This window comes from Danio aesculapii, chromosome 6 (assembly GCF_903798145.1).
Source record: "Danio aesculapii chromosome 6, fDanAes4.1, whole genome shotgun sequence".
Taxonomy (NCBI): domain Eukaryota; kingdom Metazoa; phylum Chordata; class Actinopteri; order Cypriniformes; family Danionidae; genus Danio; species Danio aesculapii.
The window spans coordinates 13,192,689-13,215,735 of record NC_079440.1 but is presented as its reverse complement, the minus strand read 5'-3'; the positions used below and the strand labels follow the sequence as shown (position 1 = coordinate 13,215,735).

The following is a 23,047-nucleotide window of genomic DNA, read 5'->3' as shown; positions in this document are numbered from 1 at the left end:
GCGAAACCAACATCACTACTTGCTATACACTTTTATACACATATACACTTATTTAACAACACACTTTACATGCCAATTTGCACATAACAGCTGCACATATAACGTTGTATATAGTAATAAACACGTACATACACTTGTCATCTGTATATTTGCACTCACTACTTCTATTTTTTTTTAAATATATTTATTATCTGTTTTTGTCCTGTCTCTGTAATGCTGTTGCACTGTAGAAGCTCTGTCACGAAAACAAATTCCTAGTATGTGTAAACATACCTGGCAATAAAGCTCTTTCTGATTCTGATTCTGATTCTGAAATAGACTCAGCAATGGGCTAAAAAATCTGATTTCTGCAGGCACAGAGTCTGTGTGAACCTAGTCATTAGCTTAAAGTTAACATCAGCTAATATTAATGAATGCTTTTGAAGTTGTCATTACATTACCTTTAGTTAAGTGAATGGATGTTAAATGGACCTTTACTGTACAGAGTGTCTTCAAATAGTCACAGAATTGTCATCGTCAAAGGCCAGATTAACATGTAAAATTGTAAATATTGACAATAAATTGCCTTCAAGCGTTTAGTGCAGTGCTGCCAGTGCAGTGAATATTCTATAAAAGTGTAAATAATGAATAATTATTCATAGTATTTTGGAGTGACCATGATATTAATATTGTGCATGTTCATTATCATGATAAATTGAATCATTGATTTAAGCTCAGATGTCTAATTTTAGAATTTTATTTTTGTATGTATGTGTGCGTGTATAGGGGACATCCCTGACCTGTTCAGTGAGGAAGAAATTGATATGATCGTCACATCTATTCGTGTGGAGTTGAGGGCGCTTGGTTTGCTGGACACTCGTGAAAATTGCTGGAACTTCTTTATTGATCGCATACGCAGACAGCTCAAGGTTGGTCGCCTTATTTCGAAAGCATATGAATATGGATGCAGCAAAATAAAAAATCTTGGCCAACCTGAAAATACTGCCTGCTCTTGCTCTAAAACTAAAAATGTTAAAAAATGCTTTGTTATATTATTTATTGTTTTATCAAGTAATTTTGCAAGTAATTTTAAATTTAACTCGATAGCATAATTTATACTCTAAATCTATGCTATAAAATAACCACAGTAAAAATAAAACAGGCAATAACCACATTGTTGGACAGTAACATAGAATTGGCCAGAAAATGTACCGTGGCCAAAATAATTATTTAAACACTGCATATTTTAGAAGTTTTGTTGAATTAAAATACCCATATAAAAAATTTAGTGTCTACAAAATAGTCATTATGCTCTATAAATCATAGTATTAAGCCATCATAAGGAAATACAGCTGGTTTTCCTTACTAAAAACAAAATAGGCCCATTTACTGTAAATGTCCCACAGTCATGTTCTTTTCTGCAAAACACGGACACACCGAATATTACAGTTAAAAATGGATAAAACTTTGTACTCATATCATCTGCCTGTTTCATGAACACTGTGAAATCAAATCATGTTTTGGTAGCAAAAAAGGTCAGTTTTTTCAAGTCTGTCAGGTGACATGTTTTAATCATTTTTGCTAGCACTGTATTTATATTAAATATCAAAATATTATGTTCATTTAGGTCTAGAGGGCAACACGGTGGCTCAGTGGTTAGCACTGTCGCCTTACAGCAAGGTGGTTGCTGGGTCAAATCCTGGCTGGGTCAGTTGGCAATTCTGTATGGAGTTTGCATGTTCTCCTTGTGTTCGTGTGGGTTTTCTCCGGGTGCTCCTGTTTCCCCCACAGTCCAAACACATGCATTATAGGTGAATTGGATTAACTAAATTGGCCGTAGTGTGTGTGTGTGTGTGTGTGGGAATGAGTATGTATGGATGATTCCCAGTACTGGATTGCAGAAGGAAGGGCATCCTCTGTGTAAAACATATGCTGGATATGTTAGTGGTTCATTCTGCTGTGGCAACCCCTAATGAATAAAGGGACTAAGCCGAAGGAAAATGAATGAATATTCAGGTCTGTGCAACAGAATGAAATAGAAATAATTTTTCTATTATGTTTAGTTTCTGTATAATGTATAGTCCTACAAAGCTATTATTATTAGAGCATTTGTCAGAGTGAACTTGAGCATATCAGTGAACTTGAGGTGTCATTTTATCAGCATTGCCATGTCACAGTACAGTAGCACTATTGCAAACAGCAGGAACAGGTATATTACTACGGTCATTTTTCTCTTTTCTGACAAAAATTGAAAACGTCATTTATGGCTGATTATTTTTGGTGGCCAAAAAATTGGTGCATCCCAATGAATATACAATTATCTAATTGATCTCACATCCCTTCTGCACTGTAGGTGGTGCTGTGCTTCTCTCCGGTTGGTTTCACTCTTCGTACACGTGCACGGAAATTTCCGGCTCTTGTGAACTGCACAGCCATTGACTGGTTTCATCCTTGGCCCCAGCATGCATTGCAGTCCGTCAGCAGCACTTTTATACAAAATATCCCTGACTTGGAGGTAACAGAGACTACATTGCAATATTCTGCACAACACTGCATTGTATCTCACCAGGGACAAACTTTGGGTCAGTAGGATTTTTTAAAGGAAATTGATAAAAATTGAGGAAAATTGACAAATATTTGTGTCTGCTTTATTAAAATGCTGAGGATCAAATGTCCTGAAAAAAATGAGCACATATTATGTTAATAAAGAAATAATATATCTATATTTTTAAATAAATAAAATTAAGAATAATTTATTAGTTATATATTCATTAATAATGCATGAAAATATATTTTTAAATATTGCAATAAACTGTAATGATTTTTCACGTTGAGAAGACATAATGAGCATGTACAAAGATTTCTGTAGCTAGAAAAATTTAATTCACAGTAAAAGAAATATTTAATCAGAAGGAACAAACTGAACAAAATAAATTAGCAATATCACACGAGTAACAGTTGCTGATATGGCTGTATATCAGCACTGGTGGGAGGCGTGCGTATCGCACTGCTACTCATGTGATACTGCATTTATACAACAAGTTTGACCGCGTAATCGTGTGTATGAAAAGAAAATCAAACACGGAGACTCTCAAAAGCCCTTTTGTGTGAGGAACTACTTTCTTCCGCTACTCATTCACATCTGCAGCTGATGTCAGAACAGCAGAAACTATTGCAAGTTCACAAACATGAACTAGCTAGTATTTGAATGATTCGATAGCCTAATGTCTAAAGTGAAGACAAAACAGGTCATTTTTGCTCACATTTTAAGATTATAAGGCTGAACGGCATGAAATGCCATCAGTCTACAAGATTTTCCTGTATTTCTCTGTTGCAATCAGGAAACAGACCCTAAAAAAAGCCAAGTAAACACTGCCAGTTTCTGTGGTATAAATACAGCCCTACAAATACAAAAGAGAGATATCGACTTAAAATGTCACTTACCTGATTTATAATGATTTATTCAGCTGTAGTTTGGAACTTACGTTAAGAAAACGCTGAGTTTTTCTCCCTCTAAGGACTTATTATGTGGTCTCTGTCACCATCTTGTGGCAGAACGTCAACCGTCACTTTCTTTGGTCTGCTCAGAAGGCTGATGGCAGCCATTGGACTGAATCTCTGGAATTATAAATATTTTAAAATAGGCACTATCCTTATAAATAAACTGCATAGTTGCAATCTAAACAACTACATTCTCGACTAAAAAAGCCTCAAAAGTACATCATGTTGTCCAACAGCAGAGATATTTGTCAAACCGTAGAGTGTCTCTGCTTGTTGCTGTGTGTGGGCGGAGTAATACAGAAGGGTGAAGAGGCTGTATGAGTGCTGTTATTTGCTGAATATCACACGACTATCAACCACCAATCAAAATATTAAAAACATTTGTGAATATTAATTCCGTTTAATAATCCTTCAGTCTTTTGTTGGTGTGGTGTTTAGCACGTGGTGTTAATTCTTTCTCTTTATAGTCTCCTCGTCTACTGATCTGTGCCAGTTCGTCACACATTGTTTATCCTGTCTAGTCTTGTTCCAGCCCTCATCCCTGCCAGTCTGTCCAGTCCAGTTTGTTTGTTTTTCATCCTTTAGTTATGTTTTCCCCCTCTGTGTAGTTTTTGTTGCCTTTTGTTTTTTTTTTTTAATAAACTCATTTTTTGCTCTGCACTTGAGTCCTTGCTCCATTTTCCACCTGCCAGAAGTGACACTTTTATTTCTTATGCTATTATATGTCTTTATATGTACACAAATTCCATCTCACAACAATCAGTATCATGCAGTTGAGTCTTTGAGTCTAAAATTTGAAGTTCATCACCATTTACTCACACTCAAGTGCTTCTAAAATTGTATGAATTTCTTTCTTCTTTTGATAAATGGAAGTGAATGTTTTTTTCAACATTCTTCAGTATATCTTCTTTTGTGTTCAACTGAAGAAAAACACTCAAACAGATTTGGAACAAGTCGAGGATGAGTAAATGATGACAGAAAGGAACTATCCTTTTCAGGTCTCATGTATCCATGCAGTTCCTTACAAATTTCATTTTTAAATTACATTAAATTGTGTTTCATTTATCAGGTTCCACTTTCTGGGGGAGGAGATTGAGTTGCGGTCAACAGTTGGGATTTTCATCACTTTGAACCCTGGATATGCAGGAAGGACTGAACTACCAGAGAACCTCAAGGCGCTTTTCAGGTCTCAGGCTCTTGTTATGCTTCGAAGTGAATCAGAATCAACAATACTCATTAAAAAAAGATTTGGTGTCCGCTGAACATGAATTCTGTCTTGTTGCTTCAGGCCATGTGCAATGGTGATTCCAGATTACGAATTAATCTGTGAAATCTTGTTGGTAGCGGAAGGTTTTCTTGACGCACGTCTGCTTGCACGCAAGTTCATCAGCCTGTATACACTATGCAAAGAGCTGCTGTCCAAACAGGTAAATGGACTCACATGCACATTCATGCATATACCTGCTTCGTGATCAGTTGAAAAAGCTTGTGGTTTCTTTTAGGATCATTATGATTGGGGCTTGAGGGCCATAAAGTCAGTCTTGGTTGTTGCTGGGTCACTAAAGAGAGAAGACAGGAGCTGCCCAGAAGAGCAGGTCCGTTTAGAAGAGCAATTTTACTTTAGAAATTATGCATTTCTCCATCACTTTATTTTCAAAAATTCACTCATTTTACAACTACCCCAGAGTTAAACAGTCAAGTTATACCCTTTATGAATCCATTCAGCTGATCTCTTGAGTCTGGCGGGAGCACTTTTAGCTTAGCTTAGCATAAATCATTTAATCGGATTAGACCATTAGCATCTCGCTCAAAAATGACTAAAGTTGCTGTTTTCTAGGCCAATATGACTAGGAACTAAAGTCCCATTCTGGCATAATAATTAAGGAAATATGCTGGTGTACCATGGCTGCAACAGGCGCAATGATATTACACAGCGTCTGAAAATCAGCTAACTTCAGTGTACTTTGGTTTAAATAGATATGATTCAGGATCTGCACCAAAGTAAATGTGTTCTGACTTGTGTCTCAAAAATGACTCCATGGTTACAAAGCACACACTTGTGCAAGCTGCTGTTCACTTTGGCTATATTGATGAAAGTTAGCCAGTTTTCAGGTGTTGCGCAACGTTGTGCCTTCTGTATAGGCATCATAAAGCAGCAAAGTTACTTTATTTTAAAAAAAATTGTGATTTTTGAATGCTTATGTTCTATACCGATTAAATCATTCTGTTAAGATAAAAGTGTTCTAGACTTAGAGATTGACTGAATGGATTCCAAAATGGTCAAAAAAGGTTTAACTCTAGGGGAGCTTAAAAAAAGGATGGATAAAAAGGATGTTATGTGTTGTTTGTGTGTTTTGTAGGTGCTCATGCGTGCCCTGCGAGACTTTAACCTTCCGAAGGTCGTGACAAGTGATGTGCCGATATTCTTGGGACTGATAAGCGATCTCTTTCCTCTTCTGGACATCCCACGCAAGAGAGACCATCTTCTTGAGCAGAACGTACGCCAGTCGGTTGCTGAACTTCACCTTCAGCCAGAGGAGAGTTTTATACTAAAGGTGTGTGCATTTGTAATAAATGCTCAAATATTTTAATATATTAATAATTAAATATATGGGTGCAGTTAAATTAAAATCTTCTGAGCTTGTTTATTTCTTCTTCCTCTTTTAGGTGACTCAACTGGAGGAGTTGCTGGCAGTGAGACACTCCGTTTTTGTAGTGGGTGGTCCTGGATCAGGAAAAAGTCAGGTAAGTCGAGTAAATAAAGAGAGGGTCAGATATAAAGGTTTTGAAGAGTGTGATAACCTCTTGAGCTTCTTATTCAGTGTGTTTGCTATTAGTTGTTTATCCAACAGAAAACAAGAGTCAGTGTTACCCAGATTAAGTACTTACTTAAGTACTTGGTTGAATTATGTGGTTGTTTGTGAGTCAGATTCTGAAGACGCTGCATAAGACCTACTCTAACATGAAACTGAAACCCATCTGGACTGACATCAACCCTAAAGCTGTCACCACTGATGAGCTGTTTGGTTTTCTCCACCCAGCCACACGGGAGTGGAAAGATGGTGTGTATGTGGGTGTTAGTTTGAGGATCATCACTGTAAACAGCTGTCAGCTGGTCTGTGCTTGTGTTTACATGCAATTGTTTCACTTTACTTTTAAAGGGCCATGAAACCCCCACCCCCCCTTCTCAGCAGGGTGTTTTCACACCTATAGTTTGAAAAAAGTCAGGAAAGTGGTTGAATCTAGCTCTGTTTAGGTGGGAGTGTCGGGGGAGGTAAAGGGGTAAAGGTTTGCATAAAAATGGGAGTTTTCAGTTCGAGCATGTGCTGATTTTCACAGAGGCAAAACAACACACAGACGCAGAGGAGAAAGACAATGACTACGTTTATATGGACAACAGTAATCAAATTATTTGCCAAATTATTTAATTGTCGGCTTTAACTGCAGTTTGGCACTTTCACTTTCATTCAGGAACATTTCATGCATGCCCCCCTTGACAAATGAGATATTGGATGCAAGGAACTGCTGGAAGAGTGTAGTTTTAATGGAATGTTTGGTACCGCACAGCGAATGGGAGAAAAAAAACCCTACGCATTTCTCTGTAACATAGATGCACTCGGTGAGTAGCATCAGAAAGCTGTGTGTGTATAAACGCTCGTCACATAATGCGGCGAGAATCCTACGCGATGGTAATAGTTTGATTGCGGTGTTTACATGTTTACATTCGGAGAGCAGCATGTACAGCGGATCTGTCAGTCCATAGTACTGTAGTGATATTAACGCACTGTAAACTAAGTAAGTAAATCATTTTGACTAAAGTACGTCTTAAAAACGGAAAGAGTACTGCTGACGATACGAACTAACTTTGCCTCTGGAGAAACATAAACAAAGCACACTGATCACACACTTACCAAATCTGAAGAGACAGGACAATCAACACCAACTGGAACCGCGTCTTTTTTAAAAGGAGATGAGTAGCAAATCTGCATTTCACCATTTCCAGATGCGAAAAGCTCTCGGGTAGAAGATGTTCCTTACAAACATATTTTTGTCGCTTGTTAGCAGACCACTGTAATCCACACGTGAGTCCAGCTGCGCACTCATAGCGGGGATATGACAACAAAACCTTCATTGCAGCACATTTATAAACAACACTGACGACCCATGTCTCCAAACAATTCTTCTTCTTCCACTTGTTTTGGCAACACAACGAGGCGTCTCTCTGCCATCTGAACACTGTAACAGGTAAAAACAGTCTTCAAAACTATCATGCATATTAATGAAGTTGCACCTCATAAACAATAGAGTGCGCTTGGTTTGAACAAAGTCATGAATTAATGCTGCACACTTAAATGCATCACGTTGTACTCACCGGTACAGACATCCAGTCTACACGCTGAATTGACACAAGGATCTAATCGCCGTGACACAGCTTTAAAAATTAGTTTCAAACCGGAAGAACGAATTTGCTTGAAATAACGAAAAAAAAAAAAATTTTTTACTTTTTTAATGAAATAAAAATATATTTAATATGTCCTAACAGTGTTTTTAGTAGCGTGGGACACATATGACTGTCAACACCTCAAAAAAATGTGTTTTGGTGTTTCATGACCCTTTAAAGGTGCCATAGAGTGCATTGATACAATATGTTAAATTGTTCCCTGATATCCACATAGTAGGTATTTGGCTTGGGTAAATAAAAAATTCTCTGAAAGAAGTATCATATGCTAAATTATAACCAACAGAATTATCCCTAGAATGAAAAGCTCGGTTTTGACCATATTTTAAATGGTCGTGAATATTAATGAGCTCTACATTGATGTTCTCAAATCAGTGCCATAAACTCTTTCTCTCTCTCTCTCTCACTGACAGACTGACAGATTGTGTGTGTGTGTGTGTTTGTGTGTGTGTGTGCGTGTGCGCGTGTGCGTGTGTGTGTGTGTTTTGTGTGTGTGTGTGTGTGTGTGTGAGATGTACTCTGAAATTACACATGTGCATATTACCAAATTTTAGTATTTAATCCACTGACATCTCTTCAGGTCTATTTTCTTCCACTATGAGAGAGCTTTCTGCTGTCTCTCATGATGGGCCAAAGTGGATTGTTCTAGATGGCGACATTGACCCCATGTGGATTGAATCACTAAACACTGTGATGGATGATAATAAGGTTTGGCATATGCATGTCACAATCAGTGTACTGTGTGATTGTTTGTATATACTTGTGTATGTGATGATGTATATATATTAGGTGCTTACCCTGGCCAGTAACGAGCGGATATCACTGGCCCCCTCCATGCGCTTACTGTTTGAGATCAGCCATCTAAAGGCTGCAACACCGGCCACTGTATCAAGGGCTGGAATTCTCTATGTGAACCCTCAGGATCTTGGCTGGAGTTCGTAAGTGACAGATTTCATTTCATGGACCTATTCCTCAAACCCATTTCATTCGTATTAAAGGTCCCGTGAAGTTCTTTGAAATGTGCGTTTTTTTGTCCGATGTTTGATGTGATCTCAGGGGTGGGACACAGAGTAGCTCCTCCCCTTTTACAAAAACAGCCAATAGCATTGTTTTTATTACAGCTCTGCCAGTGAGAGTGGTTGAGCTGAAGTCCATCAACTGAAAAGCAAATGAAACATCTTGAAGGGGTGGGGCATGTCAGTTACTAGAGAGCATTTGATTGGTGATGATTTGATTAGAAAATGTAGTATGAGGTGACGTAAATAAAACTGTTGATCCATTTAGGTGGAAGTGACTAACTACAAGCTTTAGATGTGTATGTCAGTTTTATATCTTCTAAACACAGATTTTGTCATTATTTTACTAGCTAATAGATATCCTGAACTAACATCCAACCAAATTATTTTAATTTCATGGGACATTTAATGTACTCTACCATTCAAAAGTTTGGTGTCTGTAAGATTTCTTAATTTAAGTTTCTTGTGCTCAGTGAGAGAATATTTGTGAATCTGGATCACAAAACCAGTCGTAAGGGTCATTCCATTGATTTATGGTTTATTAAGACAGTATTTAGGATGCCACATTTACATCTATTACAATGAGATGCAATTATTTGAAAATATGGAATTTGGGTTGCAAAAAAATTCTTTAAAAATTAAATTTGTCCAGTTTTTAGCAATGCAAATGACTTTTTAAATATACACTCACCGGCCACTTTATTAGGTACACTTGTCCAAATGCTCTTTATCGCAAATTTCTAATCAGCCAATCACATGGCAGCCACTCAATGCATTTAGGCATGTAGACATGGTCAAGACCTCATGCAACAGTTCAAACCGAGCATCAGAATGGGGAAGAAAGCTGATTTAAGTTACTTTGAACGTGGCATGGTTGTTGGTGCCAGACGGGCCGATCTGAGTAATTCAGAAATTGCTGATCTAGCATTTTTATGCGCAGCCATCTCTAGGGTTTACAGAGAATGGCCCGAAAAAGAGAGAACATTCAATGAGCAGCAGTTTTGTGGGCGCAAATGCCTTGATGTGGAAGTCAGAGGAGAATGGCCAGACTGGTTGGAGCTGATAGAAAGGCAACAGTAACTCAAATAACCTCTCGTTACAACTGAGGTATGCAGAAGAGCATCTCTGAACGCCAACACGTCCAACCTTGAGGCGGATGGGCTACAGCAGCAGAAGACCACACCGGGTGCCACTCCTGTCAGCTAAGAACAGGAAACTGAGGCTACAATTCGCACAGGCTCACCAATATTGGACAATAGAAGATTGGAAAAATGTTGCCTGGTCTGATGAGTCTCGATTTATGCTGCGACATTCAGATGGTAGGGTCAGAATTTGGTGTCAACAACATTAAAGCATGGATCCTTCCTGCCTTGTATCAATTGTTCAGGCTGGTAGTGGTGGTGTAATGGTATGGGGTATATGTTCTTGGCACACTATGGGCACATTAATACCAATTGAGCATTTTGTCAACGCCACAGCCTACCTGAGTATTGTTGCTGACCATGTCCATCCCTTTATGACCACAGTGTACTTCCAGCAGGATAACGCACCATGTCATAAAGCACGAATCATCTCAGACTGGTTTCTTGAACATGACAATGAGTTCCCTGTACTCAAATAACCTCCACAATCCTCAATCCAATAGAGCACCTTTGGGATGTGGTGGAACGGGAGATTCACATTATGGATGTGCAGCCGACAAATCTGCAGCAACAGCTTGATGCTCTCATGTCAATATAGCCCTAAATCTCTGAGGAATTTTCAAGTACTTAAAGGATTAAGGCAGTTCTAAAGGCAAAAGGGGGTCCAACCCAGTACTAGTAAGGTGTACCTAATAAAGAAACCAGTGAGTGTATTTTTACAGCATGAAATTTTAAAAATGTCTTAATGGTAAATAATTTTGAATTGATATCCAAATAATTTTTTGGCATGAAAGAAAAAATTATATTTTTGACCCATACTATGTGTATTTGGCTATTGTCAGAAATTTACCCATGGAGCAAAAGACATAATATAACAAATGAAAATAACTTCTGTTTTAAGATACTTTAAAATGTAATTTATACCTGTGATTTTTTTTTTCTGCTGATTTAATGCTTAAGAAGCATTTCCTATTACAGTATATGTGGTGCTATAATTTTGTAAAAATGGTGATACATTTATTCAGAACTCTTTTAAAAGATTTCCATTTCATTTAAATGTTTCAAAGTCATGAAATGTTCTTTTCAAAGAGTTCTAAACATATATATCACAATTTTTACAAAATGATGGCACATATACTGTAATATACTGTTTTACACATCTAAAATGTCTTTACTGTCAGTTCTGGTCAATTGAAAGCATCCATGGTGAAAAAGAACTATTGCTTTCTTTTCAAAAATAGCTTAATCACCCCAAACTTTGAGTTTTAGAGTAGGTTTTGCGTCTGCATTTTGTTTTTGAGACACTCAGTTCCTCATTTTAATTGACAGGTATGTGACAAGCTGGATAGACACACGTCAGGCCCAGTCCGAACGGGCAAATCTCACTATCTTGTTTGACAAGTATGTTCCCTACTGTCTGGAGCAGGTCAGATGCAATCTTAAGACGATCACACCTATACCTGAGACAAGCATGGTACAGGTGCGAAACACAACCCGATCCACACACACACACACAGCCTACATACAGTTGAAGTCTAAATTATTAGCAGTCCTGGTGTGCGTTTCCCAAACACGACGTAACTCGCGGCTGAACTATCATAGTAGGATTCATCGTTTGGAAAAAGAATGATGTAGTGACGAGTGTTTCCCAAAACCCATAGTTTCTCTGTCGCAGAGCCATCGCTTGAACCATGTTAGTTATAGCGTAAAAAGCCCATAATGATGCTCTAAACGGGGTGGAGTAACAACTTCTTTAGAGAAGAACCCCATACTTTCTTAGTCCAAATTATATTGTTTTGCACAAACACGCATTTAAAATAAAATCCAATATTGTTGGTAAAACATGCACTTGCTTTCCATATTAATTGAAATATATGTAAACAGCATATATAGGGCCTATGTTTGCTTTGCAAATATTATTGAGAACATTACATATTCTATTCTAAAACATAAAATCACTTACAAAACCTAACACATATTCTAATATCATATATAAATCAATAAATAATAAGGCTATTTATTGAGAAATGAAATATAATATTACTTTTTATTAGGAAATGAAAAAATCCTACTTTATTAATAATATTAATGATGATGATGATGATATTATTATTGTTGTTATTAAGTAGGATATTGTTTATTTATTTATTTTTTTGAAAAGTCTACTTTTACAATTTGACACATGCAAACCACTGCAGAAATGTTCTAAACAACAGACCCATGTCATATGCAGTACAGATATTTAATAAATAACACATTATAAATTAAAAGCATTAACGTATGCTTTTATGTTTTCACAATCTTTGGAGAGGTAACATAAATTCTGCTTTTAAATAATAGGTAACCTATAGTTTTCATCATGAGGCTGTGTTTCTGTGCTACAAAAATACTTTAAAAGCAAATTACACCCATGACTTTAATGCTTTTTTATTTTTAATCATTCCAAGTTTAAATGTTAGAATGTTCTAAATGAATAGGCCATAGGGGGGATAACTGAAAATAGAACACAGCCAGGAACTATGTTTCTAACTACAGCTCCAGAGGTGTAGTCGCAAGTGCACAGGTTTGTGACACAGTTTGTGAATGTTCTTTGGAACGATGGTTTTGAGAAACGGCAAATCAATGAACTATGTTTGTAACAACGGAACTTGCGACCTTAGGTGGCTAACGAAGGTTTTGGGAAGCGCACCCCTGTTTAAATTTTTAATTCTTTTAAAAATATTTCCTAAGTGTCTTGTTTAAAGGAAAGAAGACTTTTTTTCTACACATTTTCAAACATACTGGTTTTAATACTTGTTTCTAATAACTGATCTTTTATCTTTGCCATGATGACAATACATAATATTTTGTAATTATTTTGCAAGATACTAGTATTCAGCTTAAAGTGCAATTTAAAGGCTTTACTAGGTTATTAGGGTTACTAGGCAAGTTAGTTTAATTAAACAAGTTATTGAATAAGGGGTTGTTCACACAATGTGTTTTTCCTTTTCAATGCTCTATTTTTTTTACTGGTTGTCAATGTAAACACGTGGTTGACAGAAGTGTGTGATCATTACGCTCATGTCTTTTAAAAGCGTTTTTTAAATGCCATGTCATCTTAAGAGGTCTTCAACTCCTCATCCACCACCAGTGTGGAGCATCCACCTGGATCATGTGACAGCAGCCATATACCAGACCATGTGCCAGACTGCATACCACACACCAGCTAATTGGTGGAGTGGAGAGTGATGAAGCCAGTTATGATATAGGGATGATTAGGAAGCCATGATGGATAGAGGCCAGTGGGTAAATTTGGCCAGGATGCTGGGGTTGAATCCCTACTTTTTGTCCCTTTCACTATACTGGGGCATTAGGACCCATACAAACTACAGGTTGAGCGCCCTCTTCTGGCCTCACTAACACCACATTTGGCAGCAACCTAGCTTTCCTATGTGGTCTCTCATCCAGGCACTGACCGGGTGCTATCCTGCTTAGCTTTAGTGGGCAACTATGCTAAAGTTGCAGAGAGCTAGCTGCCAGCTACTTTCACATGCAGTGCTGCTCATCACTGTTGGTTACACAGCAATGGACCAATCAGAAGAGCTCGGAAGCGGGCCAATCATTGCAAATTTCTGTGTCAGGATACCCTTGTGTTTATAACATGCTTTTTTCAAACCATTCTAAACCGTTGCCTCTCGCTATTTAGAAGCATAGCGCTTGGTGTGAATTAGCCCTAACAGTGATTTGTTCTGTAGCTAATAAAAAAATACTAATAATAATATTGAATAAGGGCTCATTCACACAGAATGTGTATTTCCTTTACAATGCTCTGTTTTTCTGTTGGTTGTCAATGAAACACATGGTTGACAGAAGTGTGATTGGTTTACTCTGGTTTTTTGAAAGCGTTTTTAGATGCCGTGTGAAGACAAGATCTTCAACTTTCTCATGCAGTGCTGCTCATCACTGTCAGTTTCACAGCAATGGACCAATCAGAAGAGCTAATGATATCGACCTTAAAAAATGCTTTTATTACAGCCAAACTAAAATAAATAAAACTAAAATTTCAGACATAAAACTTTACTCGGAAAATATTTTGAAAAAATAAATTAAAATAAGCTTCAGAGGAGGGATAATATTTTTTCAACTGTATAAATGTTAACACACTGTTTCTGAAACTTCAATGTGGGACCTTTGTTTGTATCAGACCCTTTGTTGTCTGCTGGACTGTTTGCTGACTGATGAAAACACACCTCCAGACTCTCCCCGTGAACTCTATGAGCTCTACTTTGTCTTTGCATGTGTTTGGGCCTTCGGAGGAGCTCTTTTCCAGGACCATGTTAGTCAGCAAGTTCATCAACTATCTTTGATTTAAGCATTTATGATCTTCACTTTGAAATACTCTCTCTCATCATTTATTCATTGTCTTTTACCAGCTAATAGACTATCGTTCAGAGTTCAGTCGTTGGTGGTGTAAGGAGATGAGAGCTGTGAAGTTTCCTTCTCAAGGTTCAGTGTTTGATTACTACATCGACCCAAACACCAAGCGCTTCACTCCATGGAGCGAACGCACACCTCTCTTTGAGCTGGAACCCGACATCCCTTTGCAGGTCGGTTTTGTACAAATGTCTGCTATGTACTTAGGCGCAATTACAATTCTACAATTACACTTTTCGTTGAAATAGCTCCTTATGTCCACCTTTTTCTTTTGCTGCCCGCCATCCTCACTTGTGTGTCACACACCTTATTCCTGCACAGGAAATTCTCCTGCAGTTTTAGCGCTGCTTTTTTAAACACAGCTACAGCGTCTCACATGACAGCAAGGAAAGGCTCAGCCAATCACAATGTTCATATGTGTTTAAGGGGAGGTGCGACTCGCGATTTAACCCTTTCTGTATGTCTAGGTTAATATTGACAACACAACTTTTTTAAGTGAATTCAATTATTGGTGGGGACATAGCTTTTCTGTTGGAACTAGGGTGTGATGGGATGCTATTAATGGACAAACCAGTGGACCGACCAAATTACACAACATCTAAAATGTTGTTTTGGTCATTAAAATGCCTTAGCCAAAGTCCATCATCCAAGAGGTTCATATAAATCCCAGAACTCTCTTAAAGCTGTTGCGCTCATAGTTTCCTCTTCTTTAGTGCAAGTCATTTATGATATAAAGAAAAGGCCTAATACTGAAGCACATTAAATTTTTGTGTTTGGTATTTGCTGCAAGTTGATCAGGAATTGATTTGTTCTCATTGGATGGAAATAGTGCTATATCGCAAATGTTTTATGCTATATTCCAGTTTGGCCCATAATTGACATCTTTGGATGTAAACATAGCTATTATTGTCTTCATCTATGATTCTAGGAAGATAAAAAAGCTAAACCAACTGTATGCGAATTAAGTGCTGTAAAACACTCCTGTACCTAACTGTTATCAAGTAACTATTATTAATATTTTTGTCCATGTGTAGACAGTATTGGTGCACTCTGCAGAGACAATTTGCTTGACATACTTCATCGAGTTACTTCTGCAGAAGGGGAAACCAGTGATGCTTGTAGGAAATGCAGGTGTAGGGAAACTATCCTGGTCTGGGACAAGATTTCCAAACTCAAAGAGGAATTCATGGTTGCCAAAGTACCATTCAATTACTACACAACCTCAGCCATGTTGCAGCGTAAGTGAGATTCTGAAAGCTGTATACATTCCTATCGCAAGCTCCCATAAAGTCATATGTGCACTCTGGAAATATTCAGGAATACAATTAGTGTTATAATGAACATGCAAGATATTGTTATCATGGGCACATCAGAATAATGTGAATAATTATTTATAATCTAAGCTTTTACAGTGTATTTGAATAATATGGCACAAGTAACAAAGGTCTTAATTGTTATTCTAAATTATACTATTTATTTAACTAACATTCATCATAGTATCTACAATAATTGTGGTATTTTGATGTGTTAACTAAAGTTTACTAATGGGACCTTAGAGACAGTATAATGTTACATTTTTACATTAGAACACCTTAAATTTCTAAACATTTGTTTACGCTGAATATTTACATTCAAGAAAACAATAGACAAATATGCATTTTTTGTTGTTATTCCTGTTAAAATAATCTTTTATGCAGCTTAGATCAATATCTTGAAAATACCACATGTCGTGATAAAAGCTTCTGCAATTGTCGCAACTAGAAAATCACTGTACAAATCCAAGCATTATTTTAATTCTTGTTTGACTGTAGGTGTGCTGGAGAAGCCTCTGGAAAAAAAGGCAGGGCGGAACTTTGCTCCTCCTGGTACCAAGAAGCTCATTTACTTTGTAGATGACCTGAACATGCCTGAGGTAGATGCATATGGCACCGTTCAACCTCATACCCTTATCAGACAGCACCTGGACTACTCCCACTGGTATAAAAAACGTGCATCAAAGCCTATAGATGAAACGGAACTGAAAGTTTTAAATGTGCTTAATTTGATTAGCTTGAATATGTGTATTTTGTAGGTATGACCGTCAGAGACTAGTCCTCAAGGAGATTCATAACTGTCAGTACATCACCTGCATGAACCCAACTGCAGGAAGCTTCTCAATTAACCCTCGGCTCCAGGTAACCATGACAACCAATAATACAGTGGGGAAAATAAGTATTGAACACGTCACCATTTTTTCCCGAAAACATATTTCTAAATGTGCTGTTGATGTTGGTAACAATCAAAGAAATCCATATATGCAAAGAAAACAAATCTAATTAGTTTACAAATTAAGTTACGCGTAATGAAATTAAATGACGCATGTAAAAAGTATTGGAGAACACATGAAGAAAGGGAGGTGTAGAAAGGCAGTGAAAGCCCAGACGGCAGCTGAAATCTCTTAGTAGTTCTTCATCAACCCTCTGTCCTTCGTCATTGTAAATGAATATTAGCTGCTTCAGTCCAACATCTACATTATCAGGATGATAAAGATGAAACCAGAGTGGACATTTCAGCAAGACAGTGTTCCAAAACACAGCCAAGGAAACTCTCAAATGCTTTCAGAGAAAGAAAATCAAGCTGTAGAATGGCCCAGCCAATCACCTGACTTGAATCCAATAGACAATACAAATTAAAGATTAGATTTGATGGACAAGACCCACAGAACCATCAAAATCTTTACACTCTGTTGAAGTCTGGGGAAAACTCACACCTGAGCAATGCATGTGACTTACACAACCAATACATTTCCAGTATAGTATTTAATGCAGATATGAAATGAACCTGGAAAGTTAAGTTTCTTAGATAGGACAGGTTAAATTTGTTTTGTAGTCCTTGAAAGGATGGTTCACCCAACTATTTTGTCATCATTTACCAGAGGAGGGAGTAAGTTACATGTGTAAAGGTCTCGAAGTCTTAATCATCAAATATCAAACAAGTCAAGTCCATTTTTGTGAGACTCAAGCAAGTCAATTCTCTGTTTATTTCAAACAATTTAAGTCACAGAAATATTCTAGTATTGTGCCAGTCGGTTGCCGTGTCTTTGCTTGATTAAGAGTTTTGAGCACAACTTACATGAGAAATATAAGGCAATCAGTTTCTACACATTTTCCTAGTAAACTGAACAAGCAGTGGAGTTAAAATTACTGTTTTGTTTGAGTTGTGTGTACTTAGGTTCACTTGCGTTTGTTTACTTGTTAAATTGAGCTCAGATTACTCAGGTTTTTATTAGTTTACTGCATCTACAAAAATATACAAGTTACCTGTACAAAGTTTTAGTAAGCTTTTTAACTCTAAAATTAGGAATGAATTTGCTTGAGGAAGTCGAGGCCATCAGTTTTCACACCTTTTCCAAGTAAACTTAACTTAATATTTTTTACAGTGTTTGAAACAAGTCACTGTTGAGCCATTTCATTTTTTGATGATTTAACAGAACTTTTAGATTAAAACACTGTAGTTGTGGCCTGCAGTTTCTTTATTTTCAACAAAAAATTGTTGTAAATGTTCGACTTGCAACAAAATTTTCACTTTAAAGGTGTCCACATACACTACCTGACAAAAGTCTTGTCGCCTATCCAAGTTTTACGAACAACAAATAATATGTTGACTTCTAGTTGATCATTTACTATCAGAAGTGGCTAATATGAAAGGCAAAGGCCTCTAGATTATGCTTATTTTACCAAAATAAAATATGATCATGCATTGATTTTTAATTATTTAATTAGGACAGTAAGGTCTGACTTTGCTTAGACAAAAGTCTTGTCACTTAACAGAAATAATGTACAGTATAGAATATAAAGTCATGGTGCAGTGGGAAAAAAATGAATATTGTGGATGACTCACATGAGCTCGGAGGACTGCATCCATACATCTCTGCAATGACTCAAATAACTTATTAATAAAGTCATCTGGAATGGCAAAGAAAGCGTTCTTGCAGGACTCCCAGAGTTCATCGAGATTCTTTGGATTCATTTTCAATTTCTTCTTCTTCATCTTACCCCAGACATGCTCAATAATGTTCATGTCTGGTGACTGGGCTGGCCAATCCTGGAGCACCTTGACCTTCTTTGCTTTCAGGAACTTTGATGTGAAGGCTGAAGTATGAGAAGGAGCACTTTCCTGCTGAAGATTTCGCCCTCTCCTGTGGTTTGTAATGTAATGGGCAGCACAAATGTCTTGATACCTCAGGCTGTTAATGTTGCCATCCACTCTGCAGACCTCTCGCACACCCCTGTACTGAATGTAACCCTAAACCATGATTTTTCGTTCACCAAACTTGACTGATTTCTGTGAGAATCTTGGGTTCTTCTGCAGTATTTGTGATGACTGGGATGCAGTTCAACAGATTATTCATCGGAAAAATCTACCTTCTGCCACTTTTCCAAATGATCAACTAGAAGTCAAGTTATAAATTTTTGCTCTTACAACTGGGATTGATGACAATACTTTTGTCAGGTAGTGTACAACTAAGTTAACACATTAAAAAGTCAAATTATAATATAAGTAACATTACAAAGACTGGAAATGTTTGTGTCGTCAACAATTTGTGTAATCCACTGATAATATTTTTTCCAAATGTTGTCATTTAGAGCTGATTTTTGCTTAAATATTTTTAATTAAAAAATATATATTTATATTCAACAACACATACCAAAACAATATGTAGTAGAGTTAAAAGCATAACCCTGATTCTCAATCAACAATAATACTCCATTCAAATTACTCAAAAATTATTCCTAATACAATGTAAACCCATAATACAGAGAACTGAGAGTTTACTATAGGACTTTTAATTTTTTTATACCAGTGTACATATGTTAAAAATCTCAAACCCAGCACTGACCTGAGATGGCCTTGTGGTTGGTGTATTAATTAACCATCAGGGTGCCCCAGAGTGTCAGTACTAGGTCCTTGCCATCTTTTTAATGAAGATTGATGGGTAAAAGATATTGAAGGCTACAGGTCACACACAAATGGTACTTTACACATATAAGCAACCTTATATCAGTTAGTTAGCATGCTTTAAAATTTCATTGGTGTTTACGGAGCAAAATAAAGTCCAAATACGTGCTGATGTTACACACCACACTTCTTTCACTATTCATATTCTCCCTCTTACAGAGGCATTTCTCAGTGTTTGCTGTACATTTCCCTGGTGCGGAGGCTCTGAGCAAGATATACAGCAGTATTTGAGTGGTCATTTCCAGCAGGGTGGCTACAGTTATGGTGTTAGTCGTATGTCCCACGCCTGGTTCAGGCCGCCATTTGTCTCCATCAGAAAATGAGCCAGAATTTCCTGCCCACAGCCATTCCGTTCCACTACAGTTTCACCTCCGAGACATCTCTAGCATCTTCCAGGTGTGTGTCTAGGAATAAGATTGATGTGTGTATGTCTGTGCAGTTTCTGAGCACTATAGAGTGTGGCCTAGTTATGCCACTGTTTATATACGGTTGAAGTCAGAATTATTAGCCCCCCCCTGTATATTTTTCCCCCATTTCTGTTTAATGAAAGAAGATGTTTTTTTCCAACACATTTCTAAACATAATAGTTTTTAATAACAAATTTTTTATAACTGCTTCTTTATCTTGCCATGATGACAGTACATAATATTTTACAAAATATTTTTCAAGATACTAGTATTCAGCTTAAGAGAACTTATGTCTTAACTTGGTTAATTATGTTAAGCAGGCAAGTTATTGTATAACGATGGCACACCAACAGTACTACCTTTCAATCTCTCCCTAATTAAAAGCATCAAAATGTTCCAGTTTTTTATACAGTATTCAAACCTTTGAATACAGGTGTGTAGTAATTTTATAAGTTGCTTAAGTGTTACTGCTGATATGCTAGTATATCTCTAACTATGTTAATCAACATTAGCCAGTTGTCAGGGTTGTCCACCAAAGTCATATTTTTTTAGCTGGCGAAAGATATTTTCTTTTGGAGGTAACGTTCCCATGCCTCTTCCAGGTTGCGATTGTAGCAGTTGATTAGAACTGTCATCTGGACCGTATCCTCCTTTAGCACCAGCAGATGGCTGACCCACTTCAGTATGTTGTCTTGACCTCTTCAGATTCTCTGTCGGAGACGCATCTCTCGTTGCTTCTTCTCGTTGCTAATAGCTGTTTTTGTAAGCATATGAATATCCAAATATATAAGTGAAGTTTTGTGTCTTTTACGATTAACATCATTAAACCAACCAGACACTACAAAATGAGAGGGTCAGATAAGGGAGACATCCAACATATGTACTGTTGGTGTGCCTTCAGGATCAGGGTGAGGGAAACACTGTGGTAGACAGTCCAAAAAAACATATTGCTAAAGGGGTCTAATAATATTGGATCTTAAAATGGTTTTTAAGAAAATTAAAAACTGCTTTTATTCTAACTGAAAACTAATTTGGGTCATTTTAAATAAAAAGAAGAAAGTCTTACATGGTTTACTTTCAATAAGAATTTTATTCTTTGCAAAGAATAGGGCTGACAGTCATACAGGAACACCAGTTCAACGTTGGCTAAGTTATTTTAAAAAGTAATCGATTACAAATTACTGATTACTACTCGAAAAATTGTAATCTGTTTACATTACGAATTAATTCATGTGAAAAGTAATCAGATTACTAATTACTTTACTTTGACTTTCATAACATTATAAAATACACCTATGAAACTGCTAAATATACTGCATCTCTTGCAGTAATTTAATATTCACTGAAAAACATGACATGGGTTGATCACAGCAGCTTGACATATTCAAAAACCTAAAGAGATAGTTCGGTCAAACTTCTCTCCTTTACTTGTTCCAAACCCCGTTTGTCTTTTTAACACAAATCCAAGGACCTGAAGAAACCTGGATAACCTGTAACCACTGACATCCATAGCATGAAAAAGCACTGCAGTGTGCTGTGATTGTCTGAGGTAATTAGTCTACCGAAATGTGCATATTCCTTACAAGTATTGAAGCTGATCGGTCAGTTTGTGCGCCTAGGAAATGCGAGTGCGTGCAAAAGACGCGATATGTGAACGGCCCCATAATCAGCTTTGCCTTAACTTCACTATCAGAAGATACTTTTCCACTCCCGATCCCGCACAAAAATCCAATTAAGCCTGTGTAGGCTGAGTTGGGCCGCTATGTGTTCTGGGTGCCAGTGTCCTCCTTGGTGACGAGTATTATCTTAGAAGGCTTTCCGTTCAAATGAGTATGAACAAGTTGCTGTTCGAGTTAAAAGCTCTCAAGAGTTATTTAGACTGGACATAGACCAAAATCACAACAATATTTTAGTTTTTATGCTCATTGAAATCAAGGTATGGCTGGATTCCACTTGAAGAAGTAACCGCTCTCGACAGCAGCTATTCCAGCTTGTGTTCTCCCGGCAATTTAAAAGCACATCCTTATTAACTGACGCTGCAGCACAAAACATAGATTTAAAAGAGCATTGTTTCTTTAATATCATATTTTAACGCAATTAACGCAATTACATTGACTTAAGTAACTGTAATCACATACATAATTACATACATGTAAAATGTAATTTGTGAGATTACTGCGTTCCTCAAAAATGTAATAATTACAGTAACGTGGTGACTGGGAAACGCGTTACACCCAGCTCTGTCACCGCTTGCTGCAGATATGACACAAAGGCTAACTAGACACCTGGTTTATCTTCTTTTCCCTGACTTCAAGGCCTACTTCGTCACAGATGACACCCAGCTGTCTTTAGAGCATTAGATTTTAGAGCCAGGATTTACATTTATTGAATGCATATGTTTAAAAGCAGATGAACCACCATCTGAATGACCTTCTTGAAATATTTGTTTTTGTATCACCTTCTCTTAGGAAGGCATATGTTTGTTAATAATCAATGTTTTAGTAATTATAAACATGGATTTTTAAGAAAAAAATATGGGAAATACTGTTAAAGTTTCCTTGCTCTGTTCAACATAATTTGGGAGATATGAAAAAAGAAAGAAAAAAAAAATCACAAGGGCTAATAATTTTGTCTTCAACTGTATACGCTCTCCTGGTAGATTTGTCATTTAGTAGCGTTTGAATCTTTCTGTGTTCCTAATGTGTGTGTGTGTGTGTAGGGAATATCTCTTTGCTCGCCAGAGCATGTACGTACCCTATAGACTTGAGTGCACCTATGGCTGCATGAGTCGGCCCGTGTGTATTCAGACAAACTGATGGAGGAGAAGGATGTGGAGCTCTTCAACAAGATACTGTTGGACACAGCAAAAGATACTTTGAGGTCAGCTGAACTTCTCAAGAATTTCATAAAACGTGGAATAACCATTGTCAAAAAATATTGGCTCTTTTCTTTCCCTCCTCACTCTGTTTTGTAGGGTATAGATGAGTCTATTTTTATCAACCAGCCATTGATCTACTCTCATTTTGCTCACGGTGTGGGTGAGCCGCGTTACGCGCAGGTGACTGACCTGGAGAAGCTTCAGAAGACACTGATGGATGCTCTCGAGCACTACAATGAGCTGCACTCAGACAT

The 23,047-nt window shown here is 37.2% G+C and overlaps 1 protein-coding gene across 1 annotated transcript in view; it reads left to right on the top strand.

Moving 5' to 3' along the window:
- dnah9l (dynein, axonemal, heavy polypeptide 9 like) overlaps window positions 1-23,047 on the top strand; it is a 147,399-nt gene that overhangs the window by 68,595 nt on the left and 55,757 nt on the right. Inside the window, exons 56-57 of the mRNA XM_056459340.1 lie at window positions 766-908; window positions 2,333-2,494. Of these exons, the coding sequence (XP_056315315.1) occupies window positions 766-908; window positions 2,333-2,494 (305 nt within the window). The remainder of the gene's footprint in view (window positions 1-765; window positions 909-2,332; window positions 2,495-23,047) is intronic.